This window comes from Saccopteryx leptura, chromosome X (assembly GCF_036850995.1).
Source record: "Saccopteryx leptura isolate mSacLep1 chromosome X, mSacLep1_pri_phased_curated, whole genome shotgun sequence".
In the NCBI taxonomy this organism is placed as follows: domain Eukaryota; kingdom Metazoa; phylum Chordata; class Mammalia; order Chiroptera; family Emballonuridae; genus Saccopteryx; species Saccopteryx leptura.
The window spans coordinates 86081977-86100093 of NC_089516.1; the positions used below are offsets into that span (position 1 = coordinate 86081977).

An 18117-nucleotide genomic window follows, 5' to 3' on the forward strand; every position below is an offset into this window, starting at 1 on the left:
AGGAAATATTATGAAAAAAAGGCAAAAGTATACTAACAGAAAGCGAATGAGTAGTTTCCCAAAACTGGGCTTGGGGACTGATTGCAAAGGGACGTGGGGAAACCCTGCAAATTGACAGGACTATTGCATACATCAATTGTGAGGAAGGCTACAAAACTGTATACAAATAACAGAATTGGTCAAAGGGTCATTCCTGATTATTACCCCTAAACCTAAGTGTGTTTGATTATCTCCGTTATACTTTTGGAAAATCACTTCCAAATGTTACAAGTTAATTTCAAATGGATCTTGGTCATGAAAACATTTTAGTTCTGAAATAATGCCAATACAACAAAGAGCTAAACTGATGCTTTCAGAAGTTGGTCACTACTCCGGCCTTGCTCACCGACTCTAGGAAAGGGGAAATTTGGAAACGCAAAGGGATCTGAATGGACCAGGCTGTGATCGACAAAGAACTCTTGGTACTTGGCTTCCACATCTGTCCCCAAATGCTTCTCCACTTTCCTCAGCACAAGTCTCAGGGGAAAATATTCTGTTTTAAGATAACCTTCTGGCCATTTGCTTGGATTTAAAATCTGAATTCCTTTCTCTAAACATTCAGCCTCTGAATAGCTTTTATTTCCACAGAGTAAATAGCTTGACTCCTAGAGCAATCCCTCGTACAGATCATTACACAGTGACTCTCTTCATTCTTATTTCATTTATCTGTAAAATCTCATGACAAACTCTTACTAAAGGAAACATTATTTAATTTTTTTTGCCCCATTAGTTGAATCAGGAAGGGCTCAAACATACAACAGCTACATACATAGTAGTCCCATTATAATACTGTTTTTGAATAGGTACTGCTTAATGTTGTCCAAATTTTTAAAAAATAATAACATTTAACTATAGTAGAAAGTAGGTAGGGATTTAAGAAGCAGTTTTAAAGATACTTTGATATAGCATAAAAAGGGTAGAAAGTATTTTGAGAATGCAAATTTTTTTTAGAAAATAAGCCTTTTAAAAAAGAAAAATAAGTGGCAAGGTTTCGTGTTTGTCCCATGGCAGAAGGCAGCAAAAACAAAATCTAGTGACTGCTCTGGGAGACAGAAGTAAGGGACATATAAATGAGACTGGTGTTGTGCTTTTCCTTTCTAAAGAAGTGGGCAGGCGGACCCTGGCTGGTGTTTCAGTGGATAGACCATCAACCCAGAGTATGGACGTCCTGGATTAAATTCCAGTCAGGACACACAGAAGAGGCAACCATCTGCTTCTCCCCTATCACTCGCCCTTCTCTCCCTTTTCTCATCCTGCAGCCAGTGCCTCAATTGGTTCAAGTGTGGCCCTGGGTGCTGAGAATAGTTCCGTTGTAGTGCTGTCGGGAGCCTGGCATAGTGCCACAGCCTCAGACACTAAAAATAGCTTGGTATTCAAGCATCAGCCCTAGACAGGGTTGCTGAGTGGATCCCAGTCAGGGCACATGAGGGAGTATGCCTCACTATGTCCCCTCCTCTGGTCTAACAAAAAAAAAAAAAAAAAAAAAGAAGTGGGCAGCCTGACTGTGTGGGGTGTCATGTCATGGAACACAGTTTGTTACTATCTTATAGTTAACTGGGATTTCTATAGCAACATAGGTTAAGTTTTGAGTATGCTCTCATAGAAAAGCGCCCACCTCACCTCCTCTATTTCCCTCCCTGTCTCATTTTTAAATTACAACATTCTGTCTCTGGCTGCCAGCTCCCAAGGCCCTCAAGTACTGGAGATATTTCATTTCTCTTTAAACCTGCAATGTACCTAGCACAGGGCTCCACAGAAAGTAAGTGCTCAATAAATATGGCCAATTGGCTGCCGGAAGACTAGCTGAAATGTATTTACATGTCCAGTTGACCCTTAAACAACATGGATTTGAACTGCGCGGGTCCACTTTGACGCAGATTTTGTTCAATAAATCCAGTCAGTCCTAACGCCGTTTTCCAACCACAGATCAATAATACAATTTTTCATAGGTGGTTGGTTGAATCCAAGGATACTAAGGGCTGACTTTACAGCCAAAGGTATACACACATTTTCTACTGTGCAAATATCTGCACCAGCAACCCTGCATTGTTCAAGGGTCAATTGTACATCAATAGTGCTGAGGTTCCCTAGAATTATCTCAGGGGTTAAGTGGACGTTTAGAGTTTTATTTGAATATTAACTGCTGCTTTTTAAACCTACCTCCATGGTTATTAGCTCTCCATAAAGTTATGCCGGGCCTTTATTCCTGCGGCTTTCTCTGACAGGAAAATCATTTTGTAAGGTGATCGGTCTCATGCTGTCCCAGGAGACACATTTTTTGAATAGCAGTCTCAGACAGGGTTGAAATCCTCTCCAAACAGAGCTTTCCTAGGCATTTGTTTTCAAACTTACTAATTATATTCACTAAACGCTGTTCATGTTGTCAACTTTCCCCCACTGAGAGAATTACAAAATCAGTCATAAGATTAAACTCAGAAAATGACTAGAGCAATTCACAGAATACTAAGCCAGCTGGGTTCATTTAAATCCTCTCTGGAAACAGTCTTTGCGGCGAAGCAAGGAAGACCTACAGCTCATCCCATAACTCATCTTTTTTTCTTTTCTTTTCTTTACTTTTTTTTTTTTTTTTTTTGGTCTGCTCAAGGGCTGAAATTCTTTATTGCTACCCGATATATGGGGAACTCATCAAGAACTAAAAAAAAGGTTTCTTATAAACTATAGAATTCTTCTTCTAGTCACACTACTCAATAGAATAGTTAACTGCATCAATTGTTGAGTCATGATGATGTCAATAAGCATAGTTAAAGCACAGTATGAAGTTGATTGTGTGTTTTATATCAGTTAGACTACAGGATAACCTTTTTTTAAATGGAAGAAAATACAGATGTATCCATCCTTTTTGTTTCCTTGAAATGCATCTGTATTTAAAAAGTCATAAACCCTCACTATAGTTTTATTTACAAATATCTATTGTGGAGTTTTTGATAATTATTATAGTCACAAGATAAGGAATATACTTGGCAACTCTTTGCTTTTTTAAATGCTTTCTACAAGTTTGGCAATTTATGTATCAAAGAAGTATTTAATTCAAGCCTGTTTCTCTCTGCTCATCCATTCTGAAAGTCATTCCTGATTATTTCTCATTCCTTCATTCTCTTTCCCTCTTATTTTGTCTCTCAGTCTCTGTATCGCCTTTTCTCTCTCACACACGCACGCACACACACATGCACACACACATACTTTTTGGCTTGTACTGCCTTTCAATTCCTTTTCTTTCGTCCTTTCCCTAATATCAATCTTTGGAAAATTAGAGTGTCTTTTATATCAAAAAGGTCATGTGTTTGCACAGGGGAGGACAATAACTCAGCATAGTTAGTGCACAAGGCAAGTGTGTACTATACATTATCATATCAGCCCCTTCAGAAAGTTATTGGGATCTATGGAAAGCACATGTAATTGTCTTATGAGGGATAGCAACATAGGCTTCACAGTATTATCACAGTTTTATGTAGTTTGTGTGTGCATCTGTTTAAAGGACAGAACATTTTCATGTATGTAAGTAAAATAGAAAAAATAATGGAAGAAGAAAAATTCCATAAAGCAGTCAGTATTGGCAAGGAATACTGATCAACTCTGCATCAGACAAATTACATTTACCAACTGCTATTCTCCAGAGAATTCAATAAACTGAAAATTGGGGAGGGGGGGATAATAAAATTTTCACACAATCTATCATGTTGTAAATGTGATAATATCTAAATAAATGTAATCAAATTCTGAGAAAACAAACAAGTGTTGCATTTAAAGTATTAGCTGATTAATTTTCTCCAATGAATGTAAATTAATGAATATTTCAACTTAGAGAAAAATCTTTAAATAAGCTCATGGAGCATCTGTATTTTTAGAGGCAAATAGGAGAGTAAAGGTGTGAGTTTGTTTCTTTTAACCAGAACTCAAGTTTTCAAAACAAGGAATTCTGAGACACATACTGTTTTATACCTATAACCAAATTGAAGAAGTACAACTATAAAACCGGTCCATTTCTGTGCCCAACATGATCAGATAGTTTAACTCCTGTGGACAAAGCAGCTAGCCTTTTCTCCCACCTCAATTCCACAATGCAGGCTACAGGGAATAAGAAAATTGTAATGTATCTCCACATTAACATATATCTAGAAAATGGTATGACAGTTTTGAAAATTGGAGAGAACTACCTTAGAAGAAAGCACTACTGAAGACAAAAACACATACTAAATTCAGTTTTCTTTTTGCTTAAGGAGCCAATCTGTACGTGCGGACCACCAGCGTGGAGACGTGGAAAGAGACAAGAACCTTCCACCTTTGACTTTCTAACAGAACAACAAGGCACACGGTAGCGTGTTCATGGGGTTACAAAATCAGGGAGCCACGGTGGTAAACTTCCAACTTTTAGAGGGCTGCACTTTCAAAGAACAGAAAGGAAATCAGAAGAAGCCCATGTTTTGTTCAGATTTGAAGAGACACGAAGTACATTGAGAGTGAGAACTCCGGATAGGAGTTCTGACCTGGTATCCAAGCATCTTGATCACTAGGGAAATGAGATGACGTAAGCAATTTTTTAGTATGAACATTTGCCTCTACGTACAAGTCCACATACACTGATTAGTAATATGCGCTCTAGGATATATAACAAGGAACATATGGGAATTAAAAGATCTTATGGAGAATCATTTCCTTAAAAAATTAATTTAGTGTTCTAAAAATTTAAAAACTTCTGGACTTATTGAATTAAGCAAAATTAATGTTTGCTGTTTAAAAATTATAAATTTCGGTATAATGATTTACATGGAGAACTGTGGGGAACAATAACCCAATGACACAATTACAGAAACTGAATCTAAAATGTCACCACTGGCACAGTCCCACAGTGGTGCAACATTTATCTTTAAGCTCAAGAAACTATTCAGTGATTCTCAATGATGAGAACCCATTAAGCACAATACAATAAAACACAATGGTCCTAAATAAAGGTCAACCATCAAATAAGCAGCTGAACAAAGGAAACCGTCTAAAATTAAGAATGATATCCTGTCCTTATGTCATTCTAGGGTGCTTCGTTATTGCAGAGGTCAAAAAATGGTGAATGTTCTTGCTTCAATGTAATATAATGAGGCACAGACAAATCCTTAACTTGAAAGATTTGTGTCTACGGGTCATGAATTAGAAACAAATGTCCGGTGTGACACTATATCATATGATGTCATTTTAAAATGCAAAGTACCATGAAGGAGCTCATGTACATTTTTGCTATAGAAGAGGATCTTATAGCATTGATTAGAACCAGTCAATCAGAGAGATTACCCATTGAAAAGTCTCCTGCAAATAGCCCCACAGGATGGAAAGTTTAAAAGACCCACTGGGAGAAAAACGAGAAGTCTAGAAAGAGGACCTGACATTTCATCCAACCCATACTTGATAGTCTAATTTTCCCTTGCACAGAACTTTTCCAAATTCTATTTGTCAAATCAATTTCTTCTCGGCCAATTATCAACCACATCTAACTCCAATTCAAGTAATGCAAAACCCTGTCTGATAGGAAAAAACATACACTGCTTGCAAAAATTAGGGGATATTTCTCATCCAGTTTGACATGCTTCTGTTCACCCCACAAATATGTCACTTGCTACTCAATCACAATAATTGAGTTTGCATCTCATTTGTATAATCGACCAACTTTCCTTGACTTGTTGCTTACTTTTCTGATGTTGTTTATTAAAAAAATCAAATGCTTTTTTTATCGCTTCATATTCATTTTGAAATATCCCCTAATTTTTGTGAGAATATTTCGGTGAACCAAAAGATACCATCAAGTTCTAAAAATAGCTCGAGCCACTGAAATAATGGGAGTCCCAGGAAAAGTTGGTTTCCAACTCTGATTCTAACACTAAGTGATCGTGCATAAGCCATCCCTCTGGAGAGTAGATCCTCATTTGTAAACTATTTTAAAAAATTATTAACTTTAGAAGGGGCAGAGAGACAAAAACATAAATCTGTTTCTGCATGTGCCCTGGCTGGGGATCAAACTTGCAACCATTGTGTATCTGTGATGATGCTCTAAACAACTGAGCTATCTAGCCAGAGCCATCATTTGTAAACTACTGAGAACAGCAGCCAGCCTTCCCGACACAAAATTATATACTCTGGAAGCCTATGCATACAAAGCCAACTGATAACTCTATTACTATTCAGATTATTAGGTGCTATTTTTTATTGCAAATATATGGGCTCTACTGCCTGGGTACATTAAAATTGATTCCGGGAAAGAGAAACATCTATTAATACGCCTACAATTGCTTTCATTTCCATTTGAATTAAAAGAGAGGGAGAGAGATTCCTCACTTCACAGGCTTCCAATGTCTGGAAAATCTACATGTGACTTTATTCCAATTTCTGAACACTGCAAGTGGCACAGTTGGTTCTGTAATGCTTCCTGGAAATGAGCTAGTACAACCGAGCATTCCGTCACAGCTCAACGAGAGGCAGACTACTGCAAGGATTTGGACACACAAAACCTAGATTTAAGCATGAATTTGAACATTGACTAGCATCTTAATCTTGAAAAATCACATAACCTCTTTGGGATTTAGTGTTCTAATTTGAAAAATGGGGTTAATAATAATTAACTTCTATAACTCACATGGAAAGCAGTTTATAAACTGTAAAAACACATTACCGAAATATGTGTACTACTGACCAGGATTTGTTGATCTTTGCCAGAGTACCTATTAGTATTTCCTATAGTGGTTATTTTCTAAAATATCTTTGGTTTTAAATTAATGATTCCATAGTTATTTCTCAACCCATATTTGAAGGTGAATTGCTGGTTCATACTTACAGAAAATAATATATATATATATATATATATATATATATATATATATATATATATTACAAATAAACTGTAACAAAGTATTACAATTACAATAATAATTTGTTACGGTTTATTTATAAAACAAATACATATTCAATAGTTTTGATGGTTAAAAAAATACCAGTTATAGCCTGACCTGTGGTGGCGCAGTGAATAAAGCATCGACATGAAATGCTGACATCACCAGTTTGAAACACAAGCTTGCCTGATCAAAGCAGAGATAAGAAGCAACTATGATTTGATGCTTCTCGCTCCTCCCTGGCCCCCTTGCCTTTCTCTCTCTATTTCTCTGTCTCCTCTCTCTAAAATAAATAAAATCTTTAAAAAAGACTCATTATATCTGGGAGGTACTAAAAGTTCTCACTTAAAAAAATTAACACTCATTATACACATTCACAATTTCTTTCTTTTTTTTTAATCTTAGTGAGAGGAGGGGATGCAGAGACAGTCTCCCTCCCGCATGTGCCCTGACCAGGATCCACCCAGCAAACCCATTAGGGGGCAATGCTCTGCCCATCTGGGGCCCTTGCCCCATTGCAACCAGAGCCATTTTTTTTTAACACCTGAGGTGGAGGCTATGGCGCCATCCTCAGCACCCAGTGTCAACTAGCTTTAATCGAGCCTCAGCTACAGGAAGGGAGGAGAAGAGAGAGAGAGGAAGAAAGAGGTGGGGGGGAGAGAGAAAGAAGCAAAAGTGGGAGAGGTGGAGAAGCAGATGGTCACTTCTCCTGTGTGAGCTGACCGGGAATCAAATCCAGGACACCCACATACCCACTGACACTCTACCACTGAGCCAACCAGCCAGGGCCAACAATTTCTTTTTAAAATCAAACTGTCTGACTTTCACTCAATGATAATGTATTGAAGACTTCATATAAAATTCAAACTGCAGATATAATGTAGAATAAAGTATACATCCAGACCCCACAAATACTAAGTCTTGAAAGAGAAAGATAAATTAAATAATATAGTGCAGTGTGAAAAATTCTATAATAATTGTCCTCACAATTTGTACTGGGAAGCAAAGAAAAGCAAAAGGGCAAAATCTGGCTGATAAAGAGCAGCGAAGGTATAAAAATGCAAAAGGCATTCCTGCTTGTGTACCACAATGAAAAAGAACTACTAGTATTTGTTTAATATTATAATTTTTCAAAAAACCCCAACAATGATCATTTTACTTGATTCTGAAAACAACCCTATTAAAATCAAAAAAGGTCACTGTATTGTCTCATTTACAGATAAGGAACCTGAGGTTCAGAAAGAGGAAGTGACTTAGCCTTGAACACTTGGCTAGTAATTAGAAAAATGGAAACAAAAATATCGGTTCTGAGCCCAGTATTCTCCCATCTTGTCAAGTTATGGCTTCTTCCCTTCGTATAGCCAAATTCTACCTATTCTTCAAGATCCATCTGTTTCAATTTACCTTACTGCCTATTTGTATCCCACCATCAAAGTCTTCCTTTTTGTAAAGTCTTGCTAATCTTAATGGCCATTCATTATTTTAGTCATTGATAGTGCAGGTTTTAATGATGTTACATATCCTGTCTATGTACACTTTCTGGCTACTCAATTGTACCACAGCTTCGTGAGGGTTATGTGTGTCTTCTGTATTATGCATATCCCCTTGGTGTACCAACCATCTCTTGTTTTGTTTTTTTGTTGTTGTTTTTTTACATTTTTCCGAAGCTGGAAACAGGGAGGCAGTCAGACAGACTCCCACATGCGCCCGATCGGGATCTACCCGGCATGCCCACCAAGGGGCGATGCTCTGCCCCTCTAGGGCGTCACTCTGTTGCATCCAGAGCCATCCTAGCACCTGAGGCAGAGGCCATGGAATCATCCTCAGCGCCCGGGCCATCTTTGCTCCAATGAAGCCCCGGCTGCGGGAGGGGAAGAGAGAGACAGTGAGGAAGGAGAGGGGGAGGGGTGGAGATGGGCGCTTCTCCTGTGTGCCCTGGCCGGGAATCGAACCTGGGACTCCTGCACGCCAGGCCGATGCTCAACCACTGAGCCAACCGGCCAGAGCCTTGTTTTTCTTTAAGCCTGTCCGATATCCCTTCACCTGCCCCAGCCTTTGGTATCCCTATCTTTGTTAACAGCAGCTTTTGGAGCATAGCCAACCTTCCATTATAGGTAGATTTGGTAGCATTGTCAATCAAGGTTCTTCGCTCTCCCTTGGAGGTGTCCCTGTAATTCACACTAGGCCAATTAGTCTCCTTTTCTAAATAGAATTTGTCAGGGAAAGGAGGAGAAAAGTGGTTGGAGCTAATACATGCAAAAGGCAACTTTCTCGACTTTCTAATAATCCCTATTTCCTGAATTCTCAAACCTGCCACAGTTGCTGTCTTTTATTTTTTGTTATATTTTCATTTATTCATCTATTCATTCATTCATTCATTCATTCATTCATTCAAGATAGGCAGGGAGAGAGAGACAATCTGCTCTTGTATGTGCTGTGACAAGGGAATCAAACCAGCAACCTCTGTGCTCCAGGACGATGCTCCAACTAACTGAGCTATCCGGCCAGAGTTTAATGTTTTATGGGTTTTTCGTCTTTATTTTTTTTATTCATTGATACAGACAGAGAGAAGGAGAGAGAAGGAAAGGGTAAGGAAAGCACCTATCTGTTTTTCCACTCAGTTGTGCATTCACTGGTTGCTTCCCACGTCTGCCCTGACCAGGGATCATACTTGCAACCTTGTCATTTCGGGATGATGCTCTTAACTGGCTGAGCTAACAGGCCAGGGCCATTGTTGTCTTTTAAAAGCGAAATGCTTTACCTTTTCCTCAGTTTCTGGCTGAGCTTACCTCTTTCTCTCCCAAAAAATTCCACTGTTTTGCTTATATCAGGAAGAGTCATTTTCTGTTGCTCACAAAGAGCCTTATTCAATACACCCACAAAGCTTAGTGCCTAGGGAGTGCTCAGTATTTTTAAATGTTCTGTTTTGATGCAGATTATATATATTGTTATATACTGAAAACATAAACAACAATGACCCTGTGATGCAACATTGCCATTGGTTCAAATTTTAATAACTAACAGGCAAGCACAGGACAGGCTAGCACTGGGAACTTATCTGCATAGAAATGATTTTCATTATATTTCAGCGCCTTGGTTTGGTGACTCACAAAGTGATAATTCACTGCTGAAAATTAACAAAGCTTTTGTGGTTAGGGTAGTACTTATAGTAATGATACCCTTCAGTGATATTTGACATTTAGGTTAACCCATCTGTTTTCCTTTTCTTCCCAAATATTACAGGAGCCAACTGTGACCAGCTGAATTTTTAGTATTACTTTACTACAAGATACATCTAGTAATTTAACTGCTTATACAGTAGCTCCTTTTTTTTAAGCCAGACGAGGGGAGACAAAGAGACAGACTCTTGCATGCACCCCAACTGGGATCCACCCAGCAACCCATGTCTGGGGTTGATGCTCTGCTCATCTGGGGCCATGTTTACGACCAAATTATTTTTAGCACCAGAGGCTAATGCACTCCAAGGTAGCCATCCTCAGCACCTGGGGCCAACTTGCTCAAATCAATTGAGCCACGGCTGCGAGAGAAGAGAGGGAGAGGGAGAGAGAGAGAGAGAGAGAAGGGGGAGAGGGAGGGGTGCAGAAGCATATGGGCACTTTTCCTGTGTGCCCTGGCTGGGAATCAAATGCAGGATATCTACACACAGGGCTGATGCTCTACCACTGAACCAACCAGCCAGGGCCTGTGACTCCTTTTTAACTAAGTGAGTATCTTAGCTTACTAGAGCTTCTTGTGAAAAACACTGGTTTTCAGTTTTAAATTCCCTGAGAAAGGAAATTATCGTTAGAATAATTTAGGTGGTTAAATGATATCATACTGTATTTAAAGCCTAATCAGTACTCTACAAAGAAAGATCCCGATGCTATTTTTTTAAGAAAAAAATAACACTAAGAAAAATCAATCAAGTAACCTTTCATAATAAAACTAGAATTTAACAGCAATTCTAGTTAATCATACATCAGTAGTTAGTTAATTCAGTTTCGAACAGATTAAACCTCAGCTATTTCTATGTACTTCAGTGCATTTCTGTCAGTTTAGACATTTAAATCTACTCAGAATCCTTTGTATTCCAGGAACATCATTTTAATCCTAGACATTATGGGAATATCATGCATACATATGCTATTTCTCTTTCTTAATGACAAGTATTTCCCTGAAGATAAAAGCCGTGCTGATAAATGTGGGTGAGGGGGTAGAGATTTTAAAACATTCACCTCTTTCTCTTTTAGAACACCTATTACTACATGATGGTATTTCCACTAGATTATTTTTTATTTTATTTGAAGTTGGCAAAAATCTTTGTGCTGAATCCTTTGAGCATACTTCTAGTGATAGATGTCAGATCGGCGTTGTGTGGAAGAACTTTTATTTGACAGGTAGATGACAGGAAGAAGCCTACTTCCAAAATATAAGCTAGAACTGTAAAAATCCTTCTGTGAGATTAATATCGTCTTTTGTTCCTTACTCATTCTTGCTTCCAAAAATATTCTGCTCTTGCAATTACCTTCAATAGTGTGAAATTAAGACACTGAAAAAAGTTATCTGTTTATTCAAATTAGGAGTTTGTTTTAACTATCATTTTATTTGTGTTAGATGTGAAATAGGGCTATGATACAAATTTCCAATGATATTTTCTTTTACTGTATAATGTCTTTAAAATCATCAATCAAGAACACTGCGGTTCACTTACCGTACATACAGCAGATTCTCTAAATGAGTACCATCTTGGTAACAGATGACTTTATTAGAAATGAATATATGGTATGCAATACAATAAAAAAGTCTTAAATATTTAGTCTGTCCTTCAAATCTGGCTATAATTTATTCCAGTTTATTACAAACATTGCCAAATTCTCCCTAGCGTTTCAAGTAATTTCACATGTCCTCTAATATCACAAGAAGTGGGAGTAACAATGATTTTTTGACAAAATTTAGCATTCTAGCTAGCTTCCTTTTTCTCTTTCCTTATATCCCTCAAAAATAAATCAGGAGCAAACAGATACTGTTCCATTACATATCCTATTATCTCCAAATGCTGTTCTTTATGTCTGAGTTAGACTTACCAGAAGCAAATCACTTTTGATACATATTAAATGCTTGTCCGTGTATATGTAATGCACATCTATTTAATGCATGGATAGAGAAGAAATTTATATCCATTCCTAGATCTGGGATTCTTGTTATAAGGTACTTCAAGAACCAACTGAAGTTCTGCAATGTTTTCAGATTTGAGAAAAAAAAAAAAAAAAGGTGAAAGAATGGTGAGATGTCAAAGATAGATGGCTTGTTTTTAGATTTATTTTTGTCTCTAGCTTTCTTATAGGCTTCACCTCACTCTGTTCGGAAATCTCTCTGTAACAACAGATCAGATCTTTTATGAATAAGGCGGTTTTGCTCTAGGCTAGGAATGGACGTGTATAATCGCATTAGCATTTCTCTGTTTCTTTGTTTACTTGTCATAAGAGTTAAAATCTCAAAGATAATACTATGAATTGGACCGATGTAAACGATCACACAGGCTGGGGTGGACCGTGGAAAGCACCGCGTGGGAGGCCAGAGCACCTGTGAACCCTGAGGACGGCTCCAGACCATGTTGAAGCACTGCAACCCAGCCATCTCAACAAGTGACACACTCAAGGGGCGACTCAGCAAGCACCAGAGCCATGCTGAAGTAAGTCCTGCTCTGTGGGGTGGGTCCCTGAAAGGCCGATTCTCCATGGTAATTGGAGTTCAGTGACAGTGGTCATAGCCAGTCCTTGTAGCTGATTGGGCTAGGGGTAAACCACTCCCATTGTTGTACCAACAGAAATCAAGGCTCAGCTACAAAAGGAGGGTGTACAAAGCCCGCACAGCGGCACACCTGGAATGCCCAGCTAGGGTGAATGGGCACTACAGGACAACTTCTGCCGTAGGCTACTCTACCAAGCCTGGGAGACACAGAAGCTCCACCTAACACATAGAAACAAACACAGGCAGGCAGCCATAATGAGGAGTCAAAGAAACATGTCCCAGATGAAAGAGCAGAACAAAACTCCAGACAGAAAAATAAACAAAATGGAGACAAGCAATCTGCTAGATGCAGAGTTCAAAACACTAGTTATAAGGATGCTCAGTGAACTTAGTGAGACCCTCAAGAGTATAAAAAAGGACCAGTTAGAAATAAAGGCAAAACTAACTGAAATGAAGAGTAATTTACAGAGAAGCAATAGCAGGACAGTTGAAACCAAAAATCAAATAAGTGATACAGAATATAAGGAACAAAAAACATCCAATTAGAATTTTTTTTTAAAAAAAGGGCATCCTCTGGGACAAGTTGAAGTGTAGCAACATTTGCATTAGAGGGGTGCCAGAAGGGGGAGAGAGAAAGCAAAAAAATGAAGTCCTATTTGAAAAAAAAATGACAGAAAACTTCGCTAACCTTTTAAAGAAAATAAATACTCAAGTCTGGGAAGAGCAGAGAACCTCAAACAAGATCAACACAAAGAAGCCCACATCAAGCCACATCATAATTAAAGTGCAAAACCTTAAGGACAAAGATTTTTTTTTTCTTTTTGTGTGAGAGAGACAGACAGGAAGGGAGAGAGATGAGAAACATCAACTCATAGTTGTGTCACTTCAGTTGTTCATGATTGCTTTTCATACGTGCCATGACCAGGCGGCTCCAGTGACCCCTTGCTCAAGCCAGCAACCTTTCAGCTCAAGCCAGTGACTATGGGGACATGCTACATTTCCACACTCAAGCCAGCAACCTCAGAGTTTTGAACCTTGGTCTTCGGTGTCCCAGGTTGATACTCTATGCAATGAACCACCATCAGTCAGGCCAAAGAAAGAACACTAAGAGCAGCAATGAAAAGCAGTTAGTTACGCACAAGGGAGCTCCTAAAAGGTCATCAGCTGATCTGATTTCACAACAGAAACTTTGCAGGCCAGAACTCATTGTCAAGAAATATTCAAAGTGATGAAAAGCAAGAACCTACAACCAACACTACTCTATCCAGCACAGCTAACATTTAGAATAAATAAATAAATAAATAAATAAATAAATAAATAAATAAATAAATAAATAAATAGCTTTCCAGACAAGGAAAATCTAAAGGAACTATCACCACCAAATCAGTATTTAAAAAAATGCTAAAGGGTCTTCTTTAAGAAGAAGAGAAAGAAAAAAAAAGATTAAAAAATATGAACAATAAAATGACAAACAGTACATCTATAACAACAATTGAAACTAAAAAGTAAACTAAGGTCTTGGCTGGTTTACTCAATGGATAGAGTGTCAGCCCGGTGTATGGATGTTCCAGATTCAATCTTTGATCAGGGTATACAAGAGAAGAGACCATCTGCTTTTCTCCCCCTGCCTCTTCCGCAGTCAGTGGCTCAATTGCTTCGAGTGTCAGCCCCAGGTACTGAGAATAGTTCTGTTGATTCGAGCATCAACCTCGGATGGGGGTTGCTAGTTGGATCCTGGTGGTCACATGTGGGAGTCTGTCTCTCTATCTATCCGCCTCTCACTTAAAAAAGTAAAAATAAATTTAAAAAAATAACAAAATAACAAACAAGCAGAACAAAAAGAGACTCATGGATGCAGAGAACATTTTGATGGCTGCCAGATGGGAGGGGCTTGGTGGCATGGGTGAAAAGAGTAAAGGGATTAAAAAATACAAATTAGTAGTTACAGAATAGTCATGGAGATATAAAGTACAGTATATTCTAATAACTATGTGTGGTGTCAGATGGATGCCAGATTTAGTGGGAAGATCACTTAGTAAGTTATGTAATGTCTAATCACTGGGGTGTATTTCTAAAACTAATTTAATATTGTGTGCCAACTGTAATAAAAAAAAAGATAAGACAATTATCCTAGATTTTTTAAAAACTATTAGTAAATGCACTTCATATGTTGTATAAGTTATTAAACAATGAAGAGTATTATTTTTTTATAATAGAATAAGCAAAGCACACTAAAGATGACATTTCTGGCTATTCACTGAATTTCATTCCTCAAGTACTTTTTAGAGAGGCATAAAATAATTACAAAGAGAGTGAAATCCAAGATTGCATCTACTTTATAAAAGCAAATTTCCTTATCTTCAAACTCCAATAAGATTTGATCAGAAAGAGTTTAGTATCATACTACAAAAGAATTTGCACAGTTATTGAGATTGCCCTGCAACTGCAAAATTATGTTTTAATTGAGATATAATCCACATACCATAAAATTCACCCTTTTCAAAACACTTTTTGGCGATTGTACTGTTACTCTTCAGAATGGCCCCCTCATAGAGGGTCATTAATTACAACTAGCATTATAAAATGTTGTCTTACCTTACAAAGGAAGTTGATCTTAAAACCCAAAGACTGGGCATTTCTCGAGCCTGAATTCATGTAGTTTCCAATCAAAAGAACTAATTCTAAAAGTTTGTTAAAGTTTTCGCTTTTCTTCAGTTCTTCACAGGCAAGAGTGACAGCTATGATGCTCGGTTTGATGCTGTTAATGTGTTCTTCAAACGTGAGCTTGAAGAGAATGCTATGGAGACGGGGCTGCAACATTTTCACGGAGCTCATCTGGAAGATAAGAAAAGTTCTATAAGACTATAGTTAAAGCCTGTTCTTTCTTTCTCTACTGAGGATCATTTTCTTGACAATACCGTGAAATGTCTGCCTAAAATGAATTCTCTCTGGTTTTTTTTTTTTTATTAAATTTAATGCAGTGACATTGATAAATCAGGGTACATATGTTGAGAGAAAACATCTCCAGATTATTATTGACATTTGATTGTGCTGTATACCCCTCACCCAAAGTCAAATTGTCTTCTGTCACCTTCTATCTGGTTTTCTTTGTGCCCCTCCCCTCCCCTCCCCCACCCCCTCTCTCCTCTCTGGGTTTTAAAACATTATTTTTGCATAGTTTAGACATACCAAAACTATTTGTACAAAAGTGAAAAACAAAAACAAAAACAGCTGTTCAGTTTTAAACAAATTTAATCATTGTTACAGCATTAAGATAATAGAACGAAAGCTAAAGAGTTGCTCTGTGTTGACTGCATAACCATTATTCATCTATAGCATTTGAACTGCCAAAACTATGTTCCTGAGGTGAACTATGAAAATCTACAAATATGAAATTGAGATGAGGGAATGGCTGGGTCACACATAAAAGACACACAGAATGACAGAAAATATAAGTGGAACAACCACATTTTCTAAAGAATTGCCTATTAATATGCTGCTTGAAATCAGGGGGCCAGCTCTGATAGATCATTTAAAATACTTTTTAAACCTGTGATTTCTATTCCTAAAATATCAATATATGAAATACTGATATATACTCAAAAGAATTGCATCTATTTGACAGAATGTTGATGTTAAATAATTAGGTTATGGTAAAATCACATGAACTTACTTTCCAGTACATTATTTAAGAATTCGATACTGGTTTTCTTCAAAATATTCCAACTTGGGTTTTAATTATTTGTTTTGTAGTCCTAGTGCACCTATTCATTTCCTTTTGGTATTGCTCCTATGATGATAACTCCTTTCACTCTTGAGTTTCCTGTAACTCCAAGTCATTTAATTATACCGCTCACAAAAAAATTAGGGGATATTTCAAAATGAATATGAAGCATTAAAAAAAAGCATTTGATTTTTTTATTAAGCAAGAACATCAGAAAAGCAAATGCCATGTCAAAGAAAGTTGTTTGATTATGAAAATGAGATGCAAAGCCAACTTTTATTTAATTGGTGGAAATACACTATACAAAAGGCTGAAAGTCCTGGAGTATCAGCATGTTCCCTGATCCCCTCATTTTTGTGAGCAGTGTAGTTTTCACTCACCGAATGAATTCTGGGGGAGTGGTGGGGGGCAAGCAAGGCACACACGAACATACACAAGCACACACCCAATGAAGGAAATTATCAATAATCCTAGTTATATTTATTTTCTCCACGTGTAGCTTAGTTCCTTCACTACCAAGACCAGTCACAGATTAGGCCCTAAAATATCTGTAGATAACAAGAAAAGAATACACAACATTTAAAAAAAAAAGCCCTTAAACTACAAAGTACCCGTCAAAAGCATCAACTGAGCCGATGAATAGCCCATATCTGCTCTAATAGGGAAGCAAGGCACAGTCCATCATGTTTCCTCTTTGAAATGAACTTGCCCATTAACCACGGTGTCTGCCTCTCCAAAGATTAACCTTTGCTTCCTGCTAATCCCCTTCTATGCTTTCCTGATTTTATAGGCAGATACAACAATGTACGCTGGGAATATCCACCTGTGACTATATTTCTGTAAGTCCTATCCCTTATCACTAGTATTATTATACAATCAGTGTAATATTATACAAATCATCCTACTGTTTCTTTAGTGCTTACAAGGTAGATTATAACACATACCACCTTTTCAAAAAAGTTCTCGGTATGGCCTAGAACTCTTAACCCAGTCACTTAAAAATTCAAGCTAGTGACAAAACCAGCACATGACTCTAGATGGGAAAAGAGAAATTAAGCATTGAAGATCTCCATGGGGAGAACAGAAAACTGGAAACTCTTATGACTCTAGTGCCTAATGGAGGCTGATCATATTTATAAGCTAGTGATAAGCCCTACATAAATATAGCAAGAGGTGGCCTGACCAGGCGGTGGCGCAGTGGATAGAGCATCAGACTGGGACAAGGACGACCTAGATTTGAAACCACAAGGTCGCCAGCTTGAGCATGTACTCATCTGGTTTGAGCAAGGCTCACCAGCTTGAGTGCAAGGTTGCTGGCTTGAGCAAGGGGTCACTCGGTCTGCTGTAGTCCCCCCATCAAGGCACATATGAGAAAGCAATCAATGAACAACTAAGGTGCCCCAATGAAAAATTGATGCTTCTCATCTCTCTCCTTTCCTGTCTGTCTGTCCCTATCTGTCCCTCTCTCTGTCACAAAAGAAAAAAACATAGTAACATCTGGATATTCCCAGCACTCCTTCACTGACTAACCATTTTCCAGATCTCCCAAGTAAAGCAGACAGATTGGGTATTGAACAAAATTAACAGTGGATGGTAATGTGTCACTGTCCCTAAAATAATGTCTTCAGCACAGGAGTGAAATCAGAATAGTTAGGGAATTAACCTTGCCAAATAGCTATTACTGGATATAATCTTTCATCAGTCAACCTGATT

General features: G+C 37.9%; 1 protein-coding gene across 1 annotated transcript in view; it reads right to left on the reverse strand.

Moving 5' to 3' along the window:
• The window catches only part of DIAPH2 (diaphanous related formin 2), a 983541-nt gene that overhangs the window by 508275 nt on the left and 457149 nt on the right, over positions 1 to 18117 (reverse strand). The window contains exon 22 of the mRNA XM_066356043.1: positions 15276 to 15515. Within this exon, the coding sequence (XP_066212140.1) occupies positions 15276 to 15515 (240 nt within the window). The remainder of the gene's footprint in view (positions 1 to 15275; positions 15516 to 18117) is intronic.